General features: G+C 40.3%; 1 protein-coding gene across 1 annotated transcript in view; it reads right to left on the bottom strand.

The window, feature by feature from the left end:
- Positions 1 to 24,162, bottom strand: part of FLT3 (fms related receptor tyrosine kinase 3) — a 70,120-nt gene that overhangs the window by 16,656 nt on the left and 29,302 nt on the right. Inside the window, exons 5-15 of the mRNA XM_050937361.1 lie at positions 22,547 to 22,664; positions 21,317 to 21,477; positions 19,276 to 19,415; positions 19,040 to 19,193; positions 13,493 to 13,661; positions 9,233 to 9,339; positions 5,828 to 5,939; positions 2,893 to 3,071; positions 496 to 602; positions 270 to 402; positions 75 to 179 (exon numbers count right to left, since the gene is read on the bottom strand). Coding sequence (XP_050793318.1) covers positions 75 to 179; positions 270 to 402; positions 496 to 602; positions 2,893 to 3,071; positions 5,828 to 5,939; positions 9,233 to 9,339; positions 13,493 to 13,661; positions 19,040 to 19,193; positions 19,276 to 19,415; positions 21,317 to 21,477; positions 22,547 to 22,664 — 1,485 coding nt within the window. The remainder of the gene's footprint in view (positions 1 to 74; positions 180 to 269; positions 403 to 495; positions 603 to 2,892; positions 3,072 to 5,827; positions 5,940 to 9,232; positions 9,340 to 13,492; positions 13,662 to 19,039; positions 19,194 to 19,275; positions 19,416 to 21,316; positions 21,478 to 22,546; positions 22,665 to 24,162) is intronic.

Below are 24,162 nucleotides of genomic sequence, written 5' to 3'. Positions count from 1 at the left end.
TGCTGTTTCTACCTTGAAACACAAACGATACATCACTGCTTGTGAGATCAGTATCTCTCTGTGATTTACTGTACCTTTTAGCATTTTGACTGCAACTTGGACTGAAACTCCTGTTTTACTAATTCCATAAGCTGTCGCATTCACCACTTTTCCAAAGGCACCAGAGCCAAGTGCTTGCCCTATGAAACAAAATGAGTTAAGGTGATTTCTAGTTTAGTGCAATGCAAACTAATACGATGACTTCATGGTTTACATAGCAGATTGCTCACCAAATTCCAGATTTTCTCTTGGAAACTCCCATTTGAGATCATATTCAAATTCACTGAAATCAATGTAGATGTACTCATTATCCGAAGGACCAACTATCTGTATCATTTGCATTTGGCTTTCATATCTAAATTGCTTCAGAAATGGAAAAATTGTATTAGTCCAAGAGAGAAATAGATTTCCAAGAGAGGGGAGTGGAGAGCATTCATTTAAGTTTTTTGCTTTTACCTTTTTGTATTTATGAAAAATAAATATAAGCAAAACAGCTAAAAATGGAAGGCAAAATCCAGTGGTTGCATAGAATGAAACATTATCTTGGAGGGAAAAAACAGCTTCTGTAATTTAAAAAGATACATATTACTAAACAACGAATCAGAACTGGAATATAATGTTAGGTTATGAGGAACAGAGTCAAATCTGTCCTGTTCGTATTATCTCCACTATTTTCCATTCCCTATTGGCCTGAGTCTGAGAATTGTAAATGGGAATTATAGGTGGTCAACATCTCTCAGGGAGCCAGATCATGCCCTTCAAACCTCAGTACATGAATAAGATCCTCTGTATGTGGATCAACCAACTCCCATATGAAGGCGGGTTCAGTTGCCTCTGGAGTAGAGATGATCCAAGGTGCAAAGATTTATGCAGAGGGAGGGGCAGGGTCTGGGTGACCCAGATTTGGGTGAGGGTGGCGCCAGGAGAATATACATTGTTTCCCCTTTAGACCGCAGAGCTTGTCATGTTTGTAATGGGAAGATACCTTTAATGAGGCTCCAGGGACAGCTGCAGCCTGGGCAGTCCCTGGTAATGTAGCTATGCTGCCAGGTAGAAAAGGAAATGCTGGAGACATGGAGCCAGAGTGAAGGCAAAAGATCTCCACATAGATGCACCTGATCTGCTTTGGATCCCTGGTGGGCACCATGATCCATTCCACATGGGACAGACTGACAGCCCAAAGTGGAATGAACAGACAGGAGCCCCTTGTCATAAATATTTCCTCCTTTTAGCCCCCTCTTGTTGATTCTACTGCAGGAAGAGGAGTTTAATGGAAGTAACCCCATTGACTTCAAATGTCTTTGGGTTAGGGCTTCAATTAGCACTGTCAATGAATTGTATTCATAACAAAACAAGATGGGCAATACTTATAAACTGGGTAAGTCTGAAACTTATTTTCATTCCCAAAGTGAAAGTTATATGACTCTTTAACCTCTTTGACATCATTGTTCAACCAGATGCCATTATGGCATGTTGCCCAGATCCCTGGGAATCTAAAGACAAGCAGCCAAACAAATAAGAAGTCATTCCAAGGTTAACTGCATAATCCCTGCCTCAATGCAAATATAATATAAAGACCCGCCAGTTAACTGAAGACCAATTACACCAAACCTGCTTAGAGTATTGCTCTGCTGTTGCCTAGTTAACACCATAATGCCAGAATTACCGGGTCTAATTTTTCATCATACAGATAAATACATCCTTGCCCATTCAGAAAATTAACACCAGCATACAGTGTGTGCCATCTATACAGTTTACTCCAGTGTAAGCTAATTATGTTTGACACACGCTTACATAAATTCATTGTTCATTAAATTCAAAATATTAGACATTAGACTGGGTTCATAATACTTAAATGTATTCTACACATGTTCTCAGAGACATTCCCGCCTATGTACACCACTAATCAGTGTACATCACTACCAGGCTGGGTGCCAGAAAGACAAATTAAAATGACTCAATAACTAATGGTATTAAAATCAGAATTCCCTGCCTTTTCCTTGTTACATTTTTATGATTTTAAGACACTCAAGGTGAAAGTGTGCGACCTTCTCTCACAAAAGCAGGCTGACTCTGCTACCTTCTACTCTTTCTTCTCTGTCTACTTCTTTTTTTACTATAGCTGCAATATGTCTTCTGAAGGTCAAAACTGAGCAACTTTAATATCCTTTATGACACTGTATAGTGTGTATGTGAAATGGTACCGGGTAATATCTATCACTTGTGGTCAATATGTTTACTGAATTAAGACAACAGCTTGTCTCTTCAAGACAAAGGAAATCTTTAGGTTCAAACTGAATGAATTAAATATTTGCCCTCTTTCTAAATAATACTGCATGTTATTTTCTGTAGCTCAAATTTTCTTCTCATGCAATATCTATGGGCAGTAAATCTTTAGTCTCAAAACATCCGAACAGAACATGACCTGATAGCCACATTGCTTCTTCTTTGCAATCAAACATAAAAGGAGGATCTCAGATATTTCCATAAGCAAAAGAGGCTGCACATCAATTTGTAACTTAATTTCCAGGTATAGCTTACTCATAGGAATAAAAAGCAGGCCTCTAGATTCACAGGGTGTAATTCTGCAGCTGACTTTAATGGAAGAGTAGTCTGCTTTGAGACTGCTAGATTTGGTCCCAAACACCATATCACTGAACTTAAGAAAAAGATCATGCCAGAAGAGACACACATTTTACCCACGATTCCACTCATAGTTTGTGTGGAATCCTATATTTTATTTGCAAAGAATATTCAAATGTAAACCAACAATACAGATGATGACATAGTTTTCTCTTTGTAGTCTTTAATTAACTTGAGATAGCCTGCACTGTCTCAGTAGCGGTACAGTACCTTGTTGGGTAACGAATCTCTTCGCACAGGATGAGCCAACAGAATTGTTTGCACAGCACTCAATAGAAAAGCCTATCACTGTATCTTGTATATCTAAAATGCTGCTGGAATGCCAGGACCCAAAGGTTTTCCTCTCATGTGTGTCACTCCAAATCCCTTCTGTGATTTCTTCTGTACAGCTAAAAAGAAATGAGGTCCAGTTATGATTGTTACAGCTTGCACAGGGTTTTGGGGAGGCCAAATCATGAGAGGTGGCTGATGTTTGTACTAGAGAGGAGAGTATTGCTGGGCTTGATTTTCATTATATTATTATACATGATGATATATACATCTACATATATTATACATTAGACAGATAGATAGATTAGATTAGATTAGATTAGATTAGATTAGATTAGATAAAGTCCAAGGCAGACTACGAAGAGTTACAAAGTGATCTCACTAAACTGGGTGACTAGGCAACAAAATGGCTGATGAAATTCAATGTTGATCAATGCAAAGTAATGCACCTTGGAAAACATAATCCCAGCTACACATATAAAATGATGGAGTCTAAATTAGCTGTTACCACTCAAGAAAGAGATCTTGGAGTCATTGTGGATAGTCTTTGAAAACATCCACTCAACGTGCAGCGGCAGTCAAAAAAGCGAACAGAATCATTAGGAAAGGGATAGATAATAAGACAGAAAGTATATTGCTGCTCTATAAATCCATGGTACACCCATATCCTGAATACTGGGTGCAGATCTGGTCGTTCCATCTCAGAAAGGATATATTGGAATTGGAAAAGATACAAAAAGGGCAACAAAAATGATTAGGGGTATGAAACAACTTTCATATGAGAAGAGATTAATAAGACCAGGACTTTTCAGTTTGGAAAAGGATGACTAAGGGGGGATATGATAGAGGTCTATAAATTCACGACTGGTGTGGAGAAAGTAAATAAAGACGGGTTAATTACTCCTTCTCATAGCACAAGAACGAGGGGCCACCACATGAAATTAACAGGCAACAGCTTAAAACAAACAAAAGGAAGTATTTCTTCACACAAAGCACAGTCAACCTGTGGAACTCCTTGCCAGAGGATGTAGTGAAGGCCAAGACACTGACAGGGTTCAAAAAAGAACTAGATAAGTTCATGGAGGGTAGGTCCATCAAGGGCTATTAGCCAGAATGGGCAGGAATGGCGTCCCTAGTATCTGTTTGCCAGAAGCTGGGAATGAGTGAGAGGAGATGGATCATTTGATGATTACCTGTTCTGTTCATTCCCTCTGGGGCACCTAGGGTGACCCGACAGCAAATGTGAAAAATCGGGATGGGGGTGGGGAGTAATAGGAGCCTATATAAGAAACAATCCCAAAAAATTGGGACTGTCTCTATACAATCGGGACATCTGGTCATCCTAGAGGCATCTGGCATGAGCCACTGTCAGAAAGACAGGATACTGGGCTAGATGGACCATTGGTCTGACCCAGTATGGTCGTTCTTATGTTCTTAAGTTATTATTATTGTGGGGGTTGGGAGTAGATGCTGGGTTTTTTTTTATTTGATTTTTAATTTTGGTAAAGGTACCTAGAGCCAAGGATAGGTTTTTTTTGTATATTATGGTCATATCCTGATCTGGTGCAAATCAGCATAACTCTGTTGCTTCCAGTGGATCTATGCGCGTTTACGTCCACTGAGGAGCTGGCTCTATGACTCTAAATAAATAAATAAAATAAATAAATTCAAGGGATATTATCCAGGTTCTTCTTCCAGCCTTCCATCTGGGTTTCCTTTTGACTGTTTCTCCATCACTCTGCCCACTAACCCATTTCCGCTGGGGCTACTTCAAACCCTCCAGAGTTCTCAGAAGCTTCAAAATAGCTGCCATTTAAAAAGATTAACCTGCCATAAAAATGTTTATCTTTCCTCTAATGCATACAGTTTCCTCCTCAAATTTACACTTGATTAAGGCTTAGAATGGAAAACATTCAGTCCCAAATGAGAAGCAAAATTTAAGACTAATATTTAGAAAGAGGAATTTTATTCCAAAGGAAAGAGGAGATTGCCACATTTTAATGGCACACACAAGAGTTTTTCTAGACCTACATGTTCCCAAGACAATGAGCATTTTATATATTAAAAGCTACTTTAAGAAATATTTTAAATTTACTAGTTATGTGTTTTCCTCTCCTTTTGATTTCTGTACAATTAGACTCAGAGAAAGAAGTGGATTTGGATGCAAGGATAGAAAATTTATCATAATATTTAACAACTTTGTAAAATATTTAAAATATCATTCATAACATTCCATTAATATATTTGACCTGGTATCTTAATTTGAATGTAGGATTATCTTTTGAACGAGCTTTTTAGAATGAGTAATGCAATGTCGACACAGTGCAAGAAACACCCTGTACCTTGAAGTTTTAGAGCCTGATTCAATCTCCATTGCAGTAAATTGATTGACTCATTGACTTCCTTGAGCATTAGATCAGATACTCAGTGCACTTCCGGGTACTGAAATGGCTAGATAAACCAAAAGAATATCTTGACACTTTGATGTATTTCCTGGCAAATCCACTGGTGCTGATACTTTGATTAATTAGGACCACTAAATGCACCAAGGAAAGCTTATATGGAATCTAATAGTCATACTGGGACACTGTGCAATTAAATTAATGTCTAACTATTGCTCTAGACACAGTTTTGTTTATTTCAACGTAAAGAGCTTCAGATACACATGCTTATGGGCCTGATGTTGCTTCTATTAAAGTCAAGGAAAAACTCTAATTTAGTCTGATTCATCCCTGTACCAGACTATTATTTTACATGTATCCCAAAGTTCATCTTACAGTATACTAGTCACCGGCTAGTCTTTATTTAGCCAAAGAAACATCACAAATAAGAACATAGAAATTAAAAAAAAAGGGTAGAAAATGTCTTTATTTACTTAGAAGAATCGGGTCCTGGGCATTTCTTCCAGGTCCAAGATGGTGCAGGGTAACTATCAGAGTAGCAAGAAATATCTTTTGATGTTGACTGTATTGTTACTTCAGGTTTCCCTGTAACAAACATATCACAATTTTTTTTTAATATAATACTTTAGTCAATAATACAGTTATGTCTATAGGGTTACACCCAGGGTGCTGGAACAATTTGTATAGTGGGGGGTGCTGAGAGCCACTGAATCAAACTGTAAACCCTGTATATAATGGAAACCACTTCAAGCCAGGGAGTGCAGCAGTACCCCCAGCACCCCTAGTTCCAGCACCTGTGGTTACACCACACCCAAAGTGATCAAAATCTACTTAGGTATGTATAAAGTATTATAATGGAGACAGGGAAGTGAAGTGATTGACCCAAGATCTCATAGTGAATCAGTGGCAGAGCTAAGATTAAAACTCAGAACTTCCTGACTCCCAACCGCAACACAATCATTCCTCCAAACTATGCTGCACATGAAGAGGCAAATTCTGATTGCCTGACTCCCACTGAAGAGCATTTCTTTTGTTGATAGTTAATGTAAAGCAATGACGTGATATTACAGGCAAGTCGCATCTTAAGTGCATTTAACATGTGCAAATTCAGCTTTGCGCGGTCGGCAAAAACAGGAAAAAAAAAGAACAACAACAATATAACAACTGCATCTGTAGTGCAGGCAATTCCGCCTGCAGTTCATTTCAATGAGTGTTTCACTATACACGGTTTTCACTTTATACGCTAACCCCCATGTAAGATGAGACTTGCCTATACTAACATTTAGCAAAGCTGAGATTTTTTCAACAAAAAATACTGGATGCAACACATAACACATGATAGTGTAGCACTAACAGGTACTAAATGTTCATGGGTTTGTGATGGTCAGCGCTTGTTGGAAGTATCACAGGGTAAGTCCCTTCTTAATGCAGAGGGCAGTAGGGTAGGGGAGCCCAGACCCTCCTCTACTGGGATATGGCACCCAAGACCACCTTAACACTGCCCTCCTTGGTCCACTTCCTAGCCCTGACTCTATTGGCCGAGTTTTGCAGTCTGTAGCAAATTGGACATGGAAAAATGGTACTAACTGCCCCTCCTGTCTGTCTGGGTGCAACCAGTAGGCACCCCTTTTCCAAGAATGGCTTTGCAGCATCCCTTCTCAGCAGGGCCACCCAGAGGATTCAGGGAGTCTGGGGTCTTCGGCAGTGGGGGGCCCCTGGTTCGGCAGTAATTTGGTGGCAGGGGGTCCTTCCGCTCTGGGACCCGCCACCGAAGTGCCCCAATGACCCGCAGTGGGGGACCCCCACCGTCGAAGACCTGGCACTTCGGCAGTGGGTCCCGGAGTGGAAGGACCCCCCCCCGCCGCTGAATTACCACCGAAGACCCGGAGCGGAAGAAGCTTTGGGGGCCCAGGCCCAAGAGTTTGCTGGGGCTCCCAGAGCAAATGAAGGACCCCGCTCCAGGGGCCCTGAAAAACTCTCATGGGGGCCTGGAGCAAATAAAGGACCCCGCTCTGCGGGGTCCGGGGCTTGGGGCAAATTGCCCCACTTGCCTGCCCCTCTGGGTGGCCCTGCTTCTCAGGAGCTCCCTGCCTTGTCAGTCCCCTTCTAAGCTGTGTGACTTTCTTTTAAACTCCATCTCCATCTGGAGCATGCTCTGCAGGTGAGGCTGGGCAGGGTCATCTGAACCCAGAGTTGCTCTTTAACATCGTTAGTTCTAGGGCAGGGTTATACACCTCATCACAGGGTTCTGGGATGAATTTAGTGAACTCGTGAATGGCATCAAGAAGCCACAAGCAGAGTATGGCAAGTTATACCTAATGAGTGAATTTTCTCATCTCATTCTATCCCACTCTCATGGATTAAGACTATTTTGCCTTTTTGAAGTAATGTAACTGTATTTCAGTTGGTGCCTGCCCACTGTAGTTTTCTTAGGAAGTTTTCATTTTCTTGCTCTATTTTTGTCCATGTTGTTGGTGGCACACTAGAGATAGGAATTCTTTGTAAGAGACTGTTTCCTGATCATATTTGATGGCTGAGATTTCTTCGGTATTTTCTGCTAGGTTTTATAGGGCTTGGGGATTTCTAATTAACAATCCAGTAACATAGGACCTGATTCTTCTGTCACATTGGTGTAAATCAGGAGTACTTCTATTGAAATCAGTGGAGCTCTATTGGTGCAAAACAGGCGTAGGATACAGGTGAACAAGGCCTAGAGAGTGCTCAGCGAGAATGAAACAAGAAACGGTGAGGCTATGTCTACACTGCCTCACAGATTGGACTATGGGGTGTGAATAGCAGTGTGTACCAAGGTGCTGCGCTGTAGCACCTATGTGGATGCTGTGGGTGCAAACTAAAAAGTTCCTAGTTCACATTACCACAGTCCTCTTTAAACAGGATTACATTAATCAGAACTAGGAACCTTTTAGTTCACACCCACACCTCTACATGGGGGAGTTACCAGGGCAGCACTTTGGCATGCCTTGCTATTCACACCCCTGTAGTCCAAACTACGAGGCAGTGTTGACATATCAGAAGCACATGACAGCAGCTGCTACATGATGAGTGTGAAAAAATTCTGACAGGAGCTTACATTATTTCCCCCCTCCTGCTTTTTTAAACCTTTCCCATTTTGATGACATCTATCATTGCAGTAATATTTTCAGGACAGGTATCTAGTTTTCAATATATCACTGGGACTCAAACTACCTGAGGTAGGTCTACACTGCAGTCAGAGGCGTGCGTGCAGCTCAAGTAGGCCTACCCACGCTAGCTTTGACCTAGCTAGCCTGGCTAAAAGTAGTTGTGAAAAGCCGGGGTCCCTGCCACTGTGTCTTCATTGCTCTTTTTAACTGTGCTGGCTAGCACAGGTATGCCTACCTGAGCTGTAATCACACCTCCAATTGCAATATAGATGTACTCCAAAATCTGCAATATGCAAGTCAAAAAATATCTCCCAAATAAGTGGTAGAAAGAAAAACACACTTATTTATGAGATGCACAAATAAAACCATAGTTAGATGGGAAACGCTAGGAAACAGAAGACATTAGCAAGCAGCCTTACTATTGGTTAAATCTCAAAATTCCCACTTACTCAACCTTTTTTTCCTCGTAAAAACAGTTTGCTTTTTTGTATTGTCTAATATATCTGACAACTAGTTATAGTTCACTCTTACTATCCGAAAAATTCCTGATCTACAAGGTGATAAATTGTTACTTTTTTTCTTTGGTAGGATGAAAGAGGAGTAGGAAAGAAACAACCTATTGGGTGAATTCCTGGCCTCACTGAAGTCAATGGCAAAAATTCCACTGACTGATTCCAAAGAGGTCAGGATTTCTCACCCATAGATTTCATGAAACCTGTGCGTTTTTTTACTTACGCTTCACATACAACATCATTGTTTTATTCACATATGTATCATCATTTTCTGCATAGAATACGTACTCCCCTGATTGATACTTATGATCACAGAACCTTGAAGAAATGCTGTTGAGAAAAGGGGGGAAATGCTTAAGCACATTTACAGATTACATGTAGTCAAGATTCAAATATTTTTTAAAAAATCAAGTCGTTAACAAAGAATCCAAAACAAAAATTTTCTGGATAAAGAAATGTAAGACAAGTCTCCAGACATAATTATATTCTCTATGTGCTGTAATGAAAGGAAATGGGAGTGATTCCCAAACTTGTTCATTTGATTGTTTTATTTTTGTCTGGATTGTTGTCAGATTTGAGATGGAACTTTTGTTGGTTCATCAGTGTTAGAAGAGTACTTAAGGGAGATGCTCCTTGCATATAATTACTGGTGCTCTAGGGCAGTGGTTCTCAACCAGAGGTCTGGGGCCCCCCGGGGGGCCATGAGCAGGTTTCAGGGCCAGTATTAGGCTTGCTGCGGTTCAGAGCAGAAAGCCGAAGTCCCACTGCCATGGAGGTGAAGCGCGGGGCTCTGGGGCCTGCCACCTGGGGCTGAAGCAGAAGCCCGAGCAACTTAGCTTCATGGTGCCCCCTGTGGCATGGGGCCCTGGGCAACTGGCCTGCTTGTTACCCCTTAATACCGGCCCTGGCTTTTAGATGCAGAAAACCAGTTACTGTGGCACAGGTGGGCCATGTAGTTTTTATAGCATGTGTGGGGGGGGGGGGGCTCAGAAAGAAAAAGGTTGAGAACCCCTGATCTAAGGTACAGATGTCCCAATTTAAGGGAATAAGGTTTTTTGGCTAGAAGAATTTTAGTCAGTGAATAGGGGTAAAGAGGGCAAGCATCTGACGAAAATCTATGTCAGAAGAGAAGAAACAGTCAGAATCAGGAGGTACCGTAGATGTACAGGAGAAAGAAAAAGTCAACCCTGAAAAAGAAACCTGGGGGGAAGGGGGGAACTAAGTAGCTTTTATTAAACAAGACACATAACACAGAGTTATGAAGCCAGCCCATCCATATGTGGTTCTAAAGCAAGAAAATTCACATTGAAGAGAAGTGTTATTTTACATGTGGACTGAGGCCAAGATTTCCATTCATGATTATTGATTTTGAGTGCCTCAGTTGTAGAGTGCTCAACTGGGACACCTTCAAGACATTATAGATGGTAGCAAGAAAAACAGACTTGTTCATGAGATGTCTAGGTGCTCAGCACTTTCTAAAAATCAAGCCCTCTTTAGAATGTCTCCAGTTGGGCACCCAAATGTCAATGCATCAAGAATCACTCGCCATGGGAAAGACATAAGAAGAGCCTTTCAAGATCATTTCTTGGGTGTCTGCATGTAAGCACAAGGAAAGGTGAGAGAACAAGAAGTACATGAGAGCATTTGCCTTCATGGAATTGATTCACCCATGGTAAGGAAGTGAAAAGCAGCAGTGTGCTAAGCACAGAGATATGGTCTGTTTTATAAAGAGAGAACAGAAAATGGAAAGTCTGAAAGAACCTGTTGTTGCTCTTAGCACTTAGAGGAACTAAAGATGGTGCCAATTTTTTTATAGCATGAAATTAAATGTGAAGGGGCAAAGTTCATAGTACAAATTCATTATAAAATGCAGTAAGGAGGAACAACTTGATAAGGATATAACAGAAATCAAAAAAGGAAATAAAATCAATAAAAAGGATATGAAAGGAACAAAGTAGAAGTGATGGGAGATATGATTACTCAACCATAAACCATGAATTCATGCAAAGCTGAAAAAAAACAAATCAAACAGGGTGCTATAGAATGTGATTGCATATTTATTTTTTTAATTTATTTACATTTCTGTCCATTGAACCCATCTGCAAAATGGGTACAATAATAATACTTAACTACCTGCCTTCTTACAGGGGCACTGTGTTGGCTGAAATCTGTACAGTGATTTGAAAATCTAAAGCACTAAGTGTGACTATCTGGGATGCTGTAAATGAAAACTTTTTAAAAACAACATTTAAACAAAACTTATTCTCTGGGTTCTATGCATAGAGCACCTGGGCAGCTATGTCCTGTAACTGATGCAGCTTGTCTAGGACTCATTTACAAGAATTTTGCCTGAAGTGACTATGGTGTGAACAAGCAAAGCCAGGCCTGCAATAGGCAGAAAAGGGCGGGCTTTTCACAGAACTTAGAGTTGGTGCTCACCACTCTGGAGTATGATAGTAACATGCATTGCCATGCTGAAAAAGCAATCTAGTGTGACTTCTATATTCCTGATATCTAGTGGTGCCCCCACCCTCCTGTACATCACAATTACCTAAATCATCTCAGAGTTCCTCAAAAATACTATTTTTGGCCCATCAGCATCACTTTACTCTTTATCTGGGTTGAATCAACTGTCTGTCCTCCAAACACAATTGTCTGCCAGACAATCAAACAGCTAGGAGACAGTCTGCAATAGTTGGAAAGTAAATAAGCTGAGTATTATCAGCTTGTAAGTGGTATCTCTTGGACAAGGATGAGTAAATGGTCATGACTACCTTCAGCGAACTCATCTCCAGAAATGATCTTATCCACTGAAGAACAGATCATCCTACTCACACCACGGACTGCAGATTAGTCACCAAGACCCAGTAATCAACTCTACCAAAGTCTGCTGACAAAAAGAATGTTATCAACAAAGACAGATCTCTTGCCTCCATTGCCAGGAGAAGGTCATTTACCAGGCTGATCTGTGCTGTCTCTGTACTATGTGAAGGTCTGACTCCAAATAACCAATCTGATTCAGAGGAATAGGCAAGTCTGTTACAAAATAGGACCAATAAAAGCAGCAAAGAGTCCTGTGGCACCTTATAGACCAGGGGTAGGCAACCTATGGCACGCGAGCTGATTTTCAGTGGCACTCACACTGCCTGGGTTCTGGCCACCGGTCCGGGGGGCTCTGCGTTTTAATTTAATTTTAAATGAATCTTCTTAAACATTTTAAAAACCTTATTTACTTTACATACAACAATAGTTTAGTTTTATATTATAGACTTATAGAAACAGACCTTCTAAAAAGGTTAAAATGTATTACTGGCACACGAAACCTTAAATCAGAGTGAATAAATGAAGATTCAGCACAGCACTTTTGAAAGGTTGCCGACTCCTGTTATAGACTAACAGACGTATTGGAGCATGAGCTTTCATGGGTGAATACCCACTTTGTCGGATGCATAGGACCAAAATAGGACCAAAAAGACTTAAGACTAAAGTGAAGTGTAACAAAACGATAAAGAAAGCAAAGCTAAAAAGTGAAAGCAAGATTGCAACAGAGTTTTAAGCAAAGAATTAAATGTTTTAAGACTATGAGGAACAAGACATCAGCACAGGAGCATTATGTCCACAGACCTGGCACAGGCCAGGCATAGACAAGACTAGTTAACATTGATAAAATGTTAACTTTTTGCCTGACTTTTCACAAAATTAGAGGTTAGAATGCTGTATGACTTTAGTTTGCAAAGTTGAAAAGAAACTCAGAAGGAATTAAATAATGATATCAAGAAATTAGGCTGGAGAATGGATACATCTTTAGGACTAGACAGAATCCATGCCAGAGCTTTATTATAGGACGTAGCAGAAAAAATAGTTAACACATTTTTTTTAAAACTTCTTTTGTAACATGGAAAAAATCTGTGAATTGGACAGCTAGTAAAATTTCTCTAATGTAGACAAGGCCTAAGGGATCTACTAAAGGTCTAGGAAACTATGTGCCAATAAGCTTGACTTTAGAAGCCTGAAAGATACTGGGAACATGAGCTAAGAATGCAATAAGACTAAGGAAACACCTAGAAGGTTATAATTCAGTCATGGATGATTGGAATGGGTTCATAAAAGGAGAATAATGTCTAAGATCAAGAAACTGAGTTTTCCGAGGATATAACAAAATAATTGAAAGAGGTATGTTATGTGAATAATTTAGGAAAGTATTTGTTATAACACACAAGACTAATCAAATGTATAACATGAGATATTTACATGAGTTGCTCTGGAAGACTCGAATAACATTACAGAACACTTTGGTAACACTGCTTTACCACTATATCAATCTATTTATATTTAAAAATAACATTTAACTTAAAAACGAAAACCATACTCTACATGTTAAAAGAAAAAAAAATGAACAAATATTTCCATTTTTTTAAAGACAAAATATAAAATAAGTATTTGTACAAATTATAACAGACACATATTCAGAATAGTTAAGTACCTGTATCCATCTGCATTGTATCTTTGCTCACAAGGAAATGATTTTTGGGAAAAAATCCATATACATCTAATTGGTGGATATGCTTTAAGTTTAATTTCAAAACAAAACTTTTCCAACAGATCAATCTCAAAATCTTCTCTTGAGTCAGTTACATTTATAAATCCCTTTTCTGTGAACAAAATATTAAAATTCTGTTATAAAAGCTGCTATTTAATTAAGGAATTTGAAAATGTGCACATTTTTTTCTCATTTATTATTGCAAGTTATAAGTGCATTGGTCATAAAATCACTAGTGACCATTCTGTTTATCTACAAAAAGATCAGGTGTAATACTGGGTGATAACATGCAGGTTTTGTCCTGATGTTCCATTCCAGTCTATGTGTAAATGCTCTGTCTTTGAATGAACCAATCTGATTGGCTCGGTTAATAGACTTGAAGATCTTTAAAAATACAGGAATTCATCCATCTTTCTGCCCCGCAAGTCATTTTGAATTGACTACAGTGATCATCCTGTGTAAATTTACTTCACTCAATTGTAAATACTTATTCCAAATGTTAATAACGTAAGATTTATAAAATATAATGAAATACATCACTGCCAGTGTAAGCATCTCTTGATGGCTGCTGTCATTTCTTATCTTGTTAACTTTGAAAAGACAAAACAAAATATATATCTACTTCTTTGTTTGTTCATTTTATATATATAATGAAAAATAGAAAAGTAACCTTAAAATGTATTAAAATGATCAATTTTAAAAAAAATCTATGTCTCACAGGGCCTGCTCCAAAGTTCACGGAAATCAATGGAAGCCTTGCCAGTGGCTTAGGATCAGGTCCATAAAGAAAGACAAAAAACCCCAAAACACGTGAATTGTAGTAAATAGTGCTGGTTTGGGCTTTTCTTTTTAAATGGTTTTCTTCTGGCCAAATCCACATGCTCCGTAAAGCACAGTTTTCTCTATCTGAAGTCCTCATTTAGCAAATAATATGGTGGAAATTCCCACATAAACCATAAAAAAGGACAATGCTTTAAAACAAGAAATGTTTCCTTTTGTGTGTGAATTCTCCAGTTTTTGTGAGCTATAAACATCTTGGGCTTGGCTGTACAAATGGGACCAAGGAGAGTATTCTTCATCTTTCCAGGTGGAAAGTCATGTGAAGTTATGCTGTGAGCACCATCCAAATAGATTGGATCTAACAGCTAATTCCATACTGTCCACAAGTACCTTGAAATGAAGTGACACCATTTCTCTATAAAACAGCTTAAACAAAACAGTTTTTCCTCTTACAGCTGAAAGAAAGGAGTGCAGGAGTGAGTGATCTGATCTTCACAGCCATTCCTTCTTCTATTTACATGTGGCAGTTTTTGGATTTCTATTCAAAATGTATTAAGACTAATTATTTAGGGGCCATGGGAGTCAAGTTGAAACGCTTAAGTCTGAATATGATCTTTTTTTGTTTCTGTAATTATTTTTACCTTTGAACCTGGTATTCAGCAGCTTAAACCATTTATTTTAAAATAGCTCATCTCTCCTGGAACAAGACTGGATAATGCGCAGAATTCTTTATCCAATGCTGATAAAACAAAATGTCAGGTAACACCCTGAAACTGGATGTGAGAATAACAGATATGAAGAACTCTGCAGCTGTGGTTAATGGCCTGGTTTCTGCTGTGTTTAAAAACCTCTCTGCCACACTTGACAATCTGAGAATAAAGCTAAAATTAAAAAGGTGAGATTAGCGGGCATACTTGAAAAGGAGCAGAGAGAGAGAGAGAGCAATTTATGCTTTTTGGCTGAAGTATTTTCTTCCTACATTAATACTGCACAGATCTACTTTGAGACTACCAGGAAGGAAATCTATCCACCTCATTCATCTACAAATTGAATTAGTCAGGGTTGAGATGCTCCAGCGTGAAGAATAGGAACATTACATTTTAAAAATCTCCATAGTTAAAATTTGGGATCCAAGGATGCAGTCTTTCTAGGCCATCCCCCAGCCTTGGAGAAGATGAGAGGGACTCATCTCAACTATAAGCAGCAGCTTCAGAGGCTGGGTTTGAATTTCTGCTTCCTTTATTCAGAAACGTTGAGTACAACAGTGTGGCCAGTCTATTGTATTTAGTTACCATGAGATAGGAAAATGTTCTGCTCAGTAAAAGACTGAAGCTGAATGTGAGCATTTCAGAAATTGAGAACTCCCATTTGAATGACTCCTTATTTCTCAGGATCATAGGCTTGTTTCATTTGTTATAGTATCTCCATTTTGGGGGCAAGGATTGCTGATGATGGCATTTGGGATTAGTTGCTAACTTTTGAAATTACTAATTTTGAAATGATTATGGTTTTTGCATTGGCCTGAAGGCATACAAGCCTCTTTGGAAGCCACACAAACTGAATGGGCTGACGTTGTTGGACCTTTGCATTGCCTTGGCTTTTCTTTTCTTCCTTTTTTTTTTAAATTGTCTAATTCTATGTGCACAGTACTAGGAGTTAAAGATATTCACCTATAACACTCTGAAGGTGGGAGTTAACTAGGCCAAGCAATAACCTAGCAGCTAGAGCTGGGCAAATGGTGGATTTTTTTTTGATTCACTAGCAATTTCAGAAAATAAGAAATAAAATAAATTTCAAATTGAACCATGAATACAATTTTTCAATAGTTTTGGCAAACTGAAATGTAAAAAAAAAAATTGTGTTAGGTCAAGCATAACATTTTTCCTCCCTAAACCAAAATGTTTTGTTTCAATTTCAAGCATTATTTTTACATTTTAATTTTTTAAAATAAAATTAAAGAAAATTTCAAAACAAGTCATTTTCAATAGGAAAATACACACATTTCATTTTGAAAACCTCAAACTGAAACATTTCAGGTTTTCCTGAATTTGATTTATTTATTTTAGTTTTATTTTCGAGGCTTGAAAGAAATTGGCAGAATCAATAGGAACCCACAAAATGTTTCAGTGTTGCCAAATCTGCATTTTTCTGCTGAAAAATGTTTAGGTAAAAAAAAAATACCATCCAGTTTTACTAGCAGCATCTAGTTCTACTGTAGGGCTTTCCATGGTGTCCATTACTGAAGTATCTAAGGGTATTTCTACACTGCAACGAAAAACCTGCAGCAGTGAGTCTCAGAGCTCAATTGACTTGGGCTTGTGGGGCTCAGGCTACGCGGCTAAAAATTGCCATGTAGACATTCCCGCTCAGGTTGAATCCCATGCTCCAAGGCTTCCTCCCTCGTCAGGTTTCAGATTGTGGGCTCCAGCCCCAATGGAAATGTTTACACTGCTAGTTTTAGCCCTGCAGCCCGAGTTCTGCAAGCCCAAGTCAATTGAGCAGGGCTCTGAAACCTATCAGCGCTGAAGGTTTTTAATTGCAGTGGACACAGCCCTAAGCCCCCTAGTGCAACACTTTGGCCAGTTATAGCATGGCTAGGTAGTCATAATCACATTGTAGTTAATTTAATAAGAAGAAAATTTGGATTTTACCTGAAAGTTAGTATTTGTTTTCTGTGACATAACTGGGACATGTTTATTAATCTATAAAGAAGGTTCAGTTCTTTCTCAGATTTACTCTTTCACAAATCATTTTACCCATAATTTTCATTCTGTAGTCACTCCCTTTGAGCAGGGCTCTATGAGGGAAAGCCATCAACCTCATGCCTTTGTTAATGGGTTGATGGGTTCACCACTGTATGCTTGGAACAACTGGATTTCATTCCTGTGCATGTAGGTTACACTTGATACGAATTTGAGTAAACTAAGTTATGTATTAGAGCAACTAGTATGTAAAATAAATGATAACTGGATAGTCCTCTGGGGCAGAATATAAGGGGATATGAGGGCCCCTGAGCCGGCTCTTTGCATCATGAGTAGCATTGCGAGAGGGAGAGCAGGGTCCACATACATGACATGTCCCTCCCTTGTATGGGGGAGCAAAAAGGGACAGGCAGTGGGTGGTAAAGACCCAGCTCACTTTACTCCCTCCCCAAAGCAATAGGGACTCACTCTCTCTGGGTCACAGTTTCACCCTGGGCTTCTCCAGAGTGACCACAACAATGCACTGCTCCTTACTGTGGGCTCATGCGAAAGCCACCATTCAGCTCAATAAAATGACCTGATGTTGGTAGAGCATCACTTAAAAGCACTTTATAATGTTTACAGACTATGGGCAAAATGTATATTATGTATATGTTATGTATATTTGCTAGCACAAATTATTAAATTTTAAGCTACATATTTAACAAGAAAAACAGGAATAAAATATTGCATAAATACAATGTGACCAAGTTACTGTTGATTTAGAAACCTCAACTTTTGCATATTCTGACTTTTTTAATTTTAACTGGACAACCTGAATTTTAATTTAAAATTTATCTCCTGTATTTGTTAGAAGGTCAACAGGATAATTCTAAAGGATGATTGGTGAAACCTGCACAGAAATTTTTAATTATAGGAAACTTTGGGTATCTGGAAATCCTCTAGATAGGTCCAATATTTTACATCCCCAGCCTCCCTTTGAAATGGTTGCAGTTGCCATCTTGAATTATTTTGTTTCTGGAAATAATACTGAAAGGATGATAACAGTGTGTAGGCTAAACTGCAAATTAATGTTATGGTGGTGTGTAGTGAGGTGGTCACCCCACTCCTGCCCTGAGGGGGTTAAAGCAGCCCTGGAGAGGGCTGGGGTGGAGAAATGCTAGGCTGATTGGGGGAAGCAGCCACAGGTATGACCACACCTCAATAAGCCCACAGCTGGCCCTATAAGAGGGCTGAGGGCCAGAGACAGACACACACTCTCTCTAGCTCTCTAGAGAGAGAAGGACTTGGCTGCCTGGGAAGCTGAGGAGGGTACCTAGGGTGGAGCAGTGCTGGGGAAGGGCAGAGGGAGCTGGGGAGCTCCAGCCAAGCTAAGCCCCAGGCTGCAGGCTGAGTTAAGGGCCCACAAAAGGGTACTAGGGCAGCAGAGGGGCAGCCCAGGAATAGGCAGCTGGTCCAACTCCCCTTGCTGATGATGAGTGGTTTACAGACTGCCATCTGCCCCAGTGAGTGGGGGCTAAATGGAGACTGGCAGTAGCCACTGAGGCAAGGTGGGGATAGGGAGTTGGGGGTTCCCCTGGGGGGGGGACATCCAGAGCAAGAGGGTACTGTGGTGGGCAGAACCCCTGGGCAAAGGGCATCGGGGTCTGGGAGGGAGATGGGGCCAGCGGCAGGTGAGACACTCGGCCTGTAGAGGGCACTCTGGGCTGGAAGAACTAATTCCCAAGACGACCAGCAGGAGGCGCCGCACCAGTGAGTCGTCACCTTGCCATATGGTGTCACTCCCAGAACTACTGTCCTTGAGGAGTAATGCAAATAACCTGGGAGCAGGTGTGACTGTGGGGTACCTGCAGGGATATGGATAATCCAGTTCTGGCTTATCTCCAATTTCAACTTTAAGTAGAAACAGGATTTTTTGTAATTGTAAACATAGTGTATACACATGCAACCAAACAGCTGAATGACTAAAGAAAAAATATGACACAAAGTTAACATGAATCTGAATTACCTAAGACTGTAACCAAAGTTGTTTTATTTGGATGTTCTGTGGAAGAACAGGTGTAATGTCCATTATCACTTGTTCCCATTGATGAGGCAAATGCATAGAGAATCCGTACCATAGAGGAGTCTTGTTGATAGTCTGTTTCTTCAAACCAGCGCTCCTAGTTTTTAATAAAGGTTTATATTTAATATTGTGTGGTACTGTTCATTATTACTTACGTGAAAAGAATCCTGTTTTATTACCTGTTGTAATTCTCTGTTTTCAAAATGCCATTTCAATCTGAATTTATAGTTTTCATAAAAAGCTCTACATCTTATCAGTAATGGCTCCCCAACTTTAAGAAGGAGTTCTGGTAAAGATCCTCCAAGTTTTTCATTTAGATCTGCAAAATGAAAACACACCAGGGAAACAACAAATGAAATTATATTTTACTATGGGGAAAATTATTTATTTAAACGTTTCCTTCCCTCCCACAGCCCATTTTCACATTTGTAAGCATCCATAGTTTTGCATCTATTATTGTATTTGTAAAGATGATAGACTATTTTTCCAGATTTATAACTAACATTAAAATGAATTATAATAATCTAACATTCAAATAAATAAAACCAAATTCTGTCCTGACTTTCAAATCCAGCAATAACTGTGTATTCACACAGGGTGCAATTCAGCACAGAATAAAGCTAATCAAAGTAAGTTTATTAAAAAAAACCTGAATATCAGTATTACAAAAAAATTTTTTTAAGTATTTTATTATTGAAAAAATAGCAGTTACTTATGAAATGTAAAATAACACAACAATTTGTTTTTAAATGTATGATGAATAGGGCCCTACCAAATTCATAGCCATGAAAAACACATCAGTGACCGTGAAATCTTGTCTCTCCCCATGAAATCTGTTTTTTTGTGTGCTTTTACCTATATTATATAGATGTCACAGGGGAGACCAGCGTTTCTCAAATTGGGGGTCCTGACCCAAAAGGGAATTGCAAGGGGTTTGCAAGGTTATTTTAGGGGCATGAGTAGCAGATGGAGCCCCCCTTCAGGGAGGCTAGCCCTCAGCTCCACCCCTTCTGCCTATGCCCTTCCGGCCGGAGCCCCAAGCCCCCCATCCCTTGCAGCTAGAGCCACAAGACCCCCTGTCCCCTCCCATGACTGGAGCTACATGCCCCACCCCAACCTGCCTGGAAGAGCCCTGAGGCCCCCCCCAGATGAGGCCCAAATCGTTCCCTCTCCCCCACTTGCCTGGAGGAGCCCTGGGCCGGCTGCAGCTGCACCTCCTGTCTCCTCCCCAGACCCCAAGCCACCTGGAAAAAACCACAGCATCTCTTTCTGAAGAAGAACCTGTGCTTTCATTATGCCCCATGCAGGGTGCCTGAGGAGGTGGTATCTGCTACTTAGCTTCCTGACTTTATCAGTAATCTCTCTGGAGTCCAGGGAGATTACTGATGAAGCCAGGAAGCTGAATAGCACATACCGCCTCCTCAGCTGCCCCGGAACCTGCATGGGGCATAATAAAGCAAAAACTTCTCCTGCCAAACCTGCAATCAGGTGTCTGGTGGCAGTGTGCCCTGGTCTATTATACTCGCCGCCCATGTTTAGGGGGGTCGTGGTATTGCCACCCTTACTTCTGTGCTGCCTTCAGAGCTGGGTGGCCAGAGAACAGTGGCTGTTGGCCAGGTGCCCAGCTCTGAGCACCTGGCCCCTCCAGCAGCAGTGCAGAGAAAGGGTGGGAACACCATACCAGGCCATCCTTACTTCTGCGCTGCTGTTGGCGATGGCTCTGTCTTCAGAGCTGGGCTCACTGCCAGCAGCCATTGCTCTCCAGCTGCCCAGCTCTGAAGGGAGCACTGCCGCCAGCAGCAGCGCAGAAGTAAGGGTAGCAGTACCGCAACCCCCCTACAATAACCTTGTGACCACCCCACAACTCCTTTTTGAGTCAGGACTCCTACAATTACAATACTGTGAAATCTGAGATTTAAATAGCTGAAGTCGTGAAATTTATTATTTTTAAAATCCTATGACCATGAGATTGACCAAAATGGACTGTGAATTTGGTAGGGCCCCTAACTATAAATAAGCGTTAGAACTTAGGAGATAAATATGAGACAGAAATATAGCAACATTACATTAGTTTTGCCTAGTAATGTACCTCTAAACATATTTATTCCAGTGATGACAAATTTACTGCCCCGTCTCGCAAACCTTACTGAAATGAATAGTTGCAATTAACATCAATGGCATGATTAGGCCCCTATTTAAATAAATCTTTAATTATGTTACCTATTGTATACAGCTTGGTGCATTCTCTGCCCAGCTCATTAGTTGCGCAGCACCATATGTCTGTCTGAAATAACTTATTTGCTGAATATCCAAGTGGCACCTCCTGGACTTCATTTACTTTCCTATTTCTTTTACTGTCTTTACGATTTGTATTGATGCAACTGTAATTACACAAACATTTATTTAATGAATATGAACAATTGTAAGGAAACTGGCATATTTTGTAGTTGAATAAAAGGAACTAGAAAATGTGGAGATTATAAAACAAAACACAAGGGCAATGGAGCTAGGGAAATTATAAACAGAATGAGTTGATATTACCTGAATACACTATTCATGCTTATACTGGTAGGTGTAAACATTTGTAATTTTATGAGTGGAATTCTGGCTCCTTTGAAGTTAATGGCAAAACTCAATGAGCCCAGGATTTCACCCTACATCTCTGGGACAGCACTGAACCCAGGATATTGGACTATGAGCCTCTACTACTTGAGCTAGAAGACATAGTACTGGTAGTCTGAAGGCTGCTGAAGACTCATAAATCCCTGTGTGGTCCAGACACTCGAGCGGGACAGAGATCCACACTGTTACATATGCACTCTGTATGACAACATACTGAATGTTGAATTTACTTATTCATGATCTGCTATGTTTCTTGGAACATATTCATGTTGCCAGTAGAACGACTTATCATACACAAAACAAAGCTACAAGGAAAGGCAAACTTAGATAGAAAATTTCTAATGACGTCCTTCCCACCTTTAACCCCCATTCATTCTCAAAATAGCTAGGTTTTAGGGAAATGGAAAATAGAGGGCTATGGGGTTAGAAATATATTTAACTCATTAGCTATGTCAAGTGAAAATGCTTGGACTAGGGCCAAAATTTTCAGACTAGGGTGCCTAAAGTTTCCAAAGGTATACATTGGCCCAATTTTCCAAGAATACACTGCAGCTCATATAAAAATATGAATTCACCCATTGCACTCATATGCACTCAATTTTTGCATGTAGTTTTTTGAGGACACTGTGAGTGTGTGAAATTTTATGGGAGCATTCATTACATTCTCCTTTGAAAATTTGACTCCACAGTTCTCCTTCAGTTGTTCAGGTTCAATCACATCAAAAATAAGTACATCATGCTGTATAATGTCTGTTGGCTTAGGAAGACATCAAGACTTGCACCTTAAAATTCATTAAACAAAAAAAGGTAGCATTATATGCACCATACCTGTCATCAGGTGTTCTGCAAAATAACCATTCGATATCTGGTGTAGGGTAGCTTTCAGATGTGCAGTTTATAATGCCCAAGTTTTCACTTTTTACGAAATAGGGCTTCCTTGGTTTACCTATTCAAAGTAATGCAAATATTTTCAGACATGCTGCAATATTTGGGAAACATCATTATCCATCTTTCTAAGTGTAGGACACTTTTAACACTTGTGAACCCACTGATGGTTAACAAAAGAAACTACACTATTTGCTCAAGAAACTCCCTGAACAAGCACAGGAACAAATCTACACAGACATACCCCTGGAATCCCGACCAGGGGTATTCTATCTGCTTCCTAAGATCCATAAACCTGGAAATCCTGGACACCCTATCATCTCAGGTATTGGCACCCTGACAGAAGGATTGTCTGGCTATATTGACTCTCTCCTCAGGCCCTACGCTACCAGCACTCCCAGCTATCTTCGAGACATCACTGACTTCCTGAGGAAAGTACAATCTATTGGTGATCTTCCAGAAAACACCATCCTGGCCACTATGGATGTAGAAGCCCTCTACACCAACATTCCACACAAAGATGGATTACAAGCCATCAGGAACAGTATCCCCAATAATGTCACAGCAAAACTTTGTCCTCACCCACAACTATTTCACCCTTGGGGACAATGTATACCTTCAAGTCAGCAGCACTGCTATGGGTACCCGCATGGCTCCACAGTATGCCAACATTTTTATAGCTGACTAAGAACAACGCTTCCTTAGCTCTCATCCCCTAACGCCCCTACTCTTCTTGTGCTATATTGATGACATCTTCATCATCTGGACCCATAGAAAAGAAGCCCTTTAAGAATTCTACCAGGATTTCAACAATTTCCATCCCACCATCAACCTCAGCCTAGACCAGTCCACACAAGAGATCCACTTCCTGGACACTGCAGTGCTAATAAGAGATGGTCACATAAACACCACCTCATACCAGAAACCAATTGACTGCTATACTTACCTACATGCCTCCAGCTTTCATCCAGACCACATCACATGATCCACTGTCTACAGCCAAGCTCTAAGATACAACTTCATTTGCTCCAATCCCTCAGACAGAGACAAAACACCTACAGGATCTCTATCAAGCGTTCTTAAAACTACAATACCGACCTGCTGATGTGAAGAAACAGACTGACAAAGCCAGAAGGGTACCCATAAGTCACCTACTATAGGACAGGCCCAACAAAGAAAGTAACAGAATGCCACTAGCCATCACCTTTAGCCTCCAACTAAAACCTCTCCAGTACATCATCAAGGATTTACAACCTGTCCTAAAGGATGATCCCTCACTCTCACAGACCTTGGGAGACAGGCCAGTCCTCGCTTACAAACAGCCTCCCTGATGCAAATACCAGCAATCACACACGACACAACAAAAACACTAACCCAGGAACCTATCCTTGCAACAAACCCTGCTGCCAACTCTGTCCACATATCTATTCAAGGAACACCATCATAGGACGTAATCACATCAGCCACACCTTCAGGGGCTTGTTCACCTGCACATCTACCAATGTGATATATACCATCATGTGCCAGCAATGCCCCTCGGCCATGTACATTGGCAAAAC

The sequence above is a fragment of the Gopherus flavomarginatus genome, chromosome 1, assembly GCF_025201925.1.
Source record: "Gopherus flavomarginatus isolate rGopFla2 chromosome 1, rGopFla2.mat.asm, whole genome shotgun sequence".
NCBI lineage: Eukaryota > Metazoa > Chordata > Testudines > Testudinidae > Gopherus > Gopherus flavomarginatus.
The sequence above is the reverse complement of the archived record's forward strand: the minus strand, read 5'-3'. Positions and strand labels throughout refer to the sequence as shown.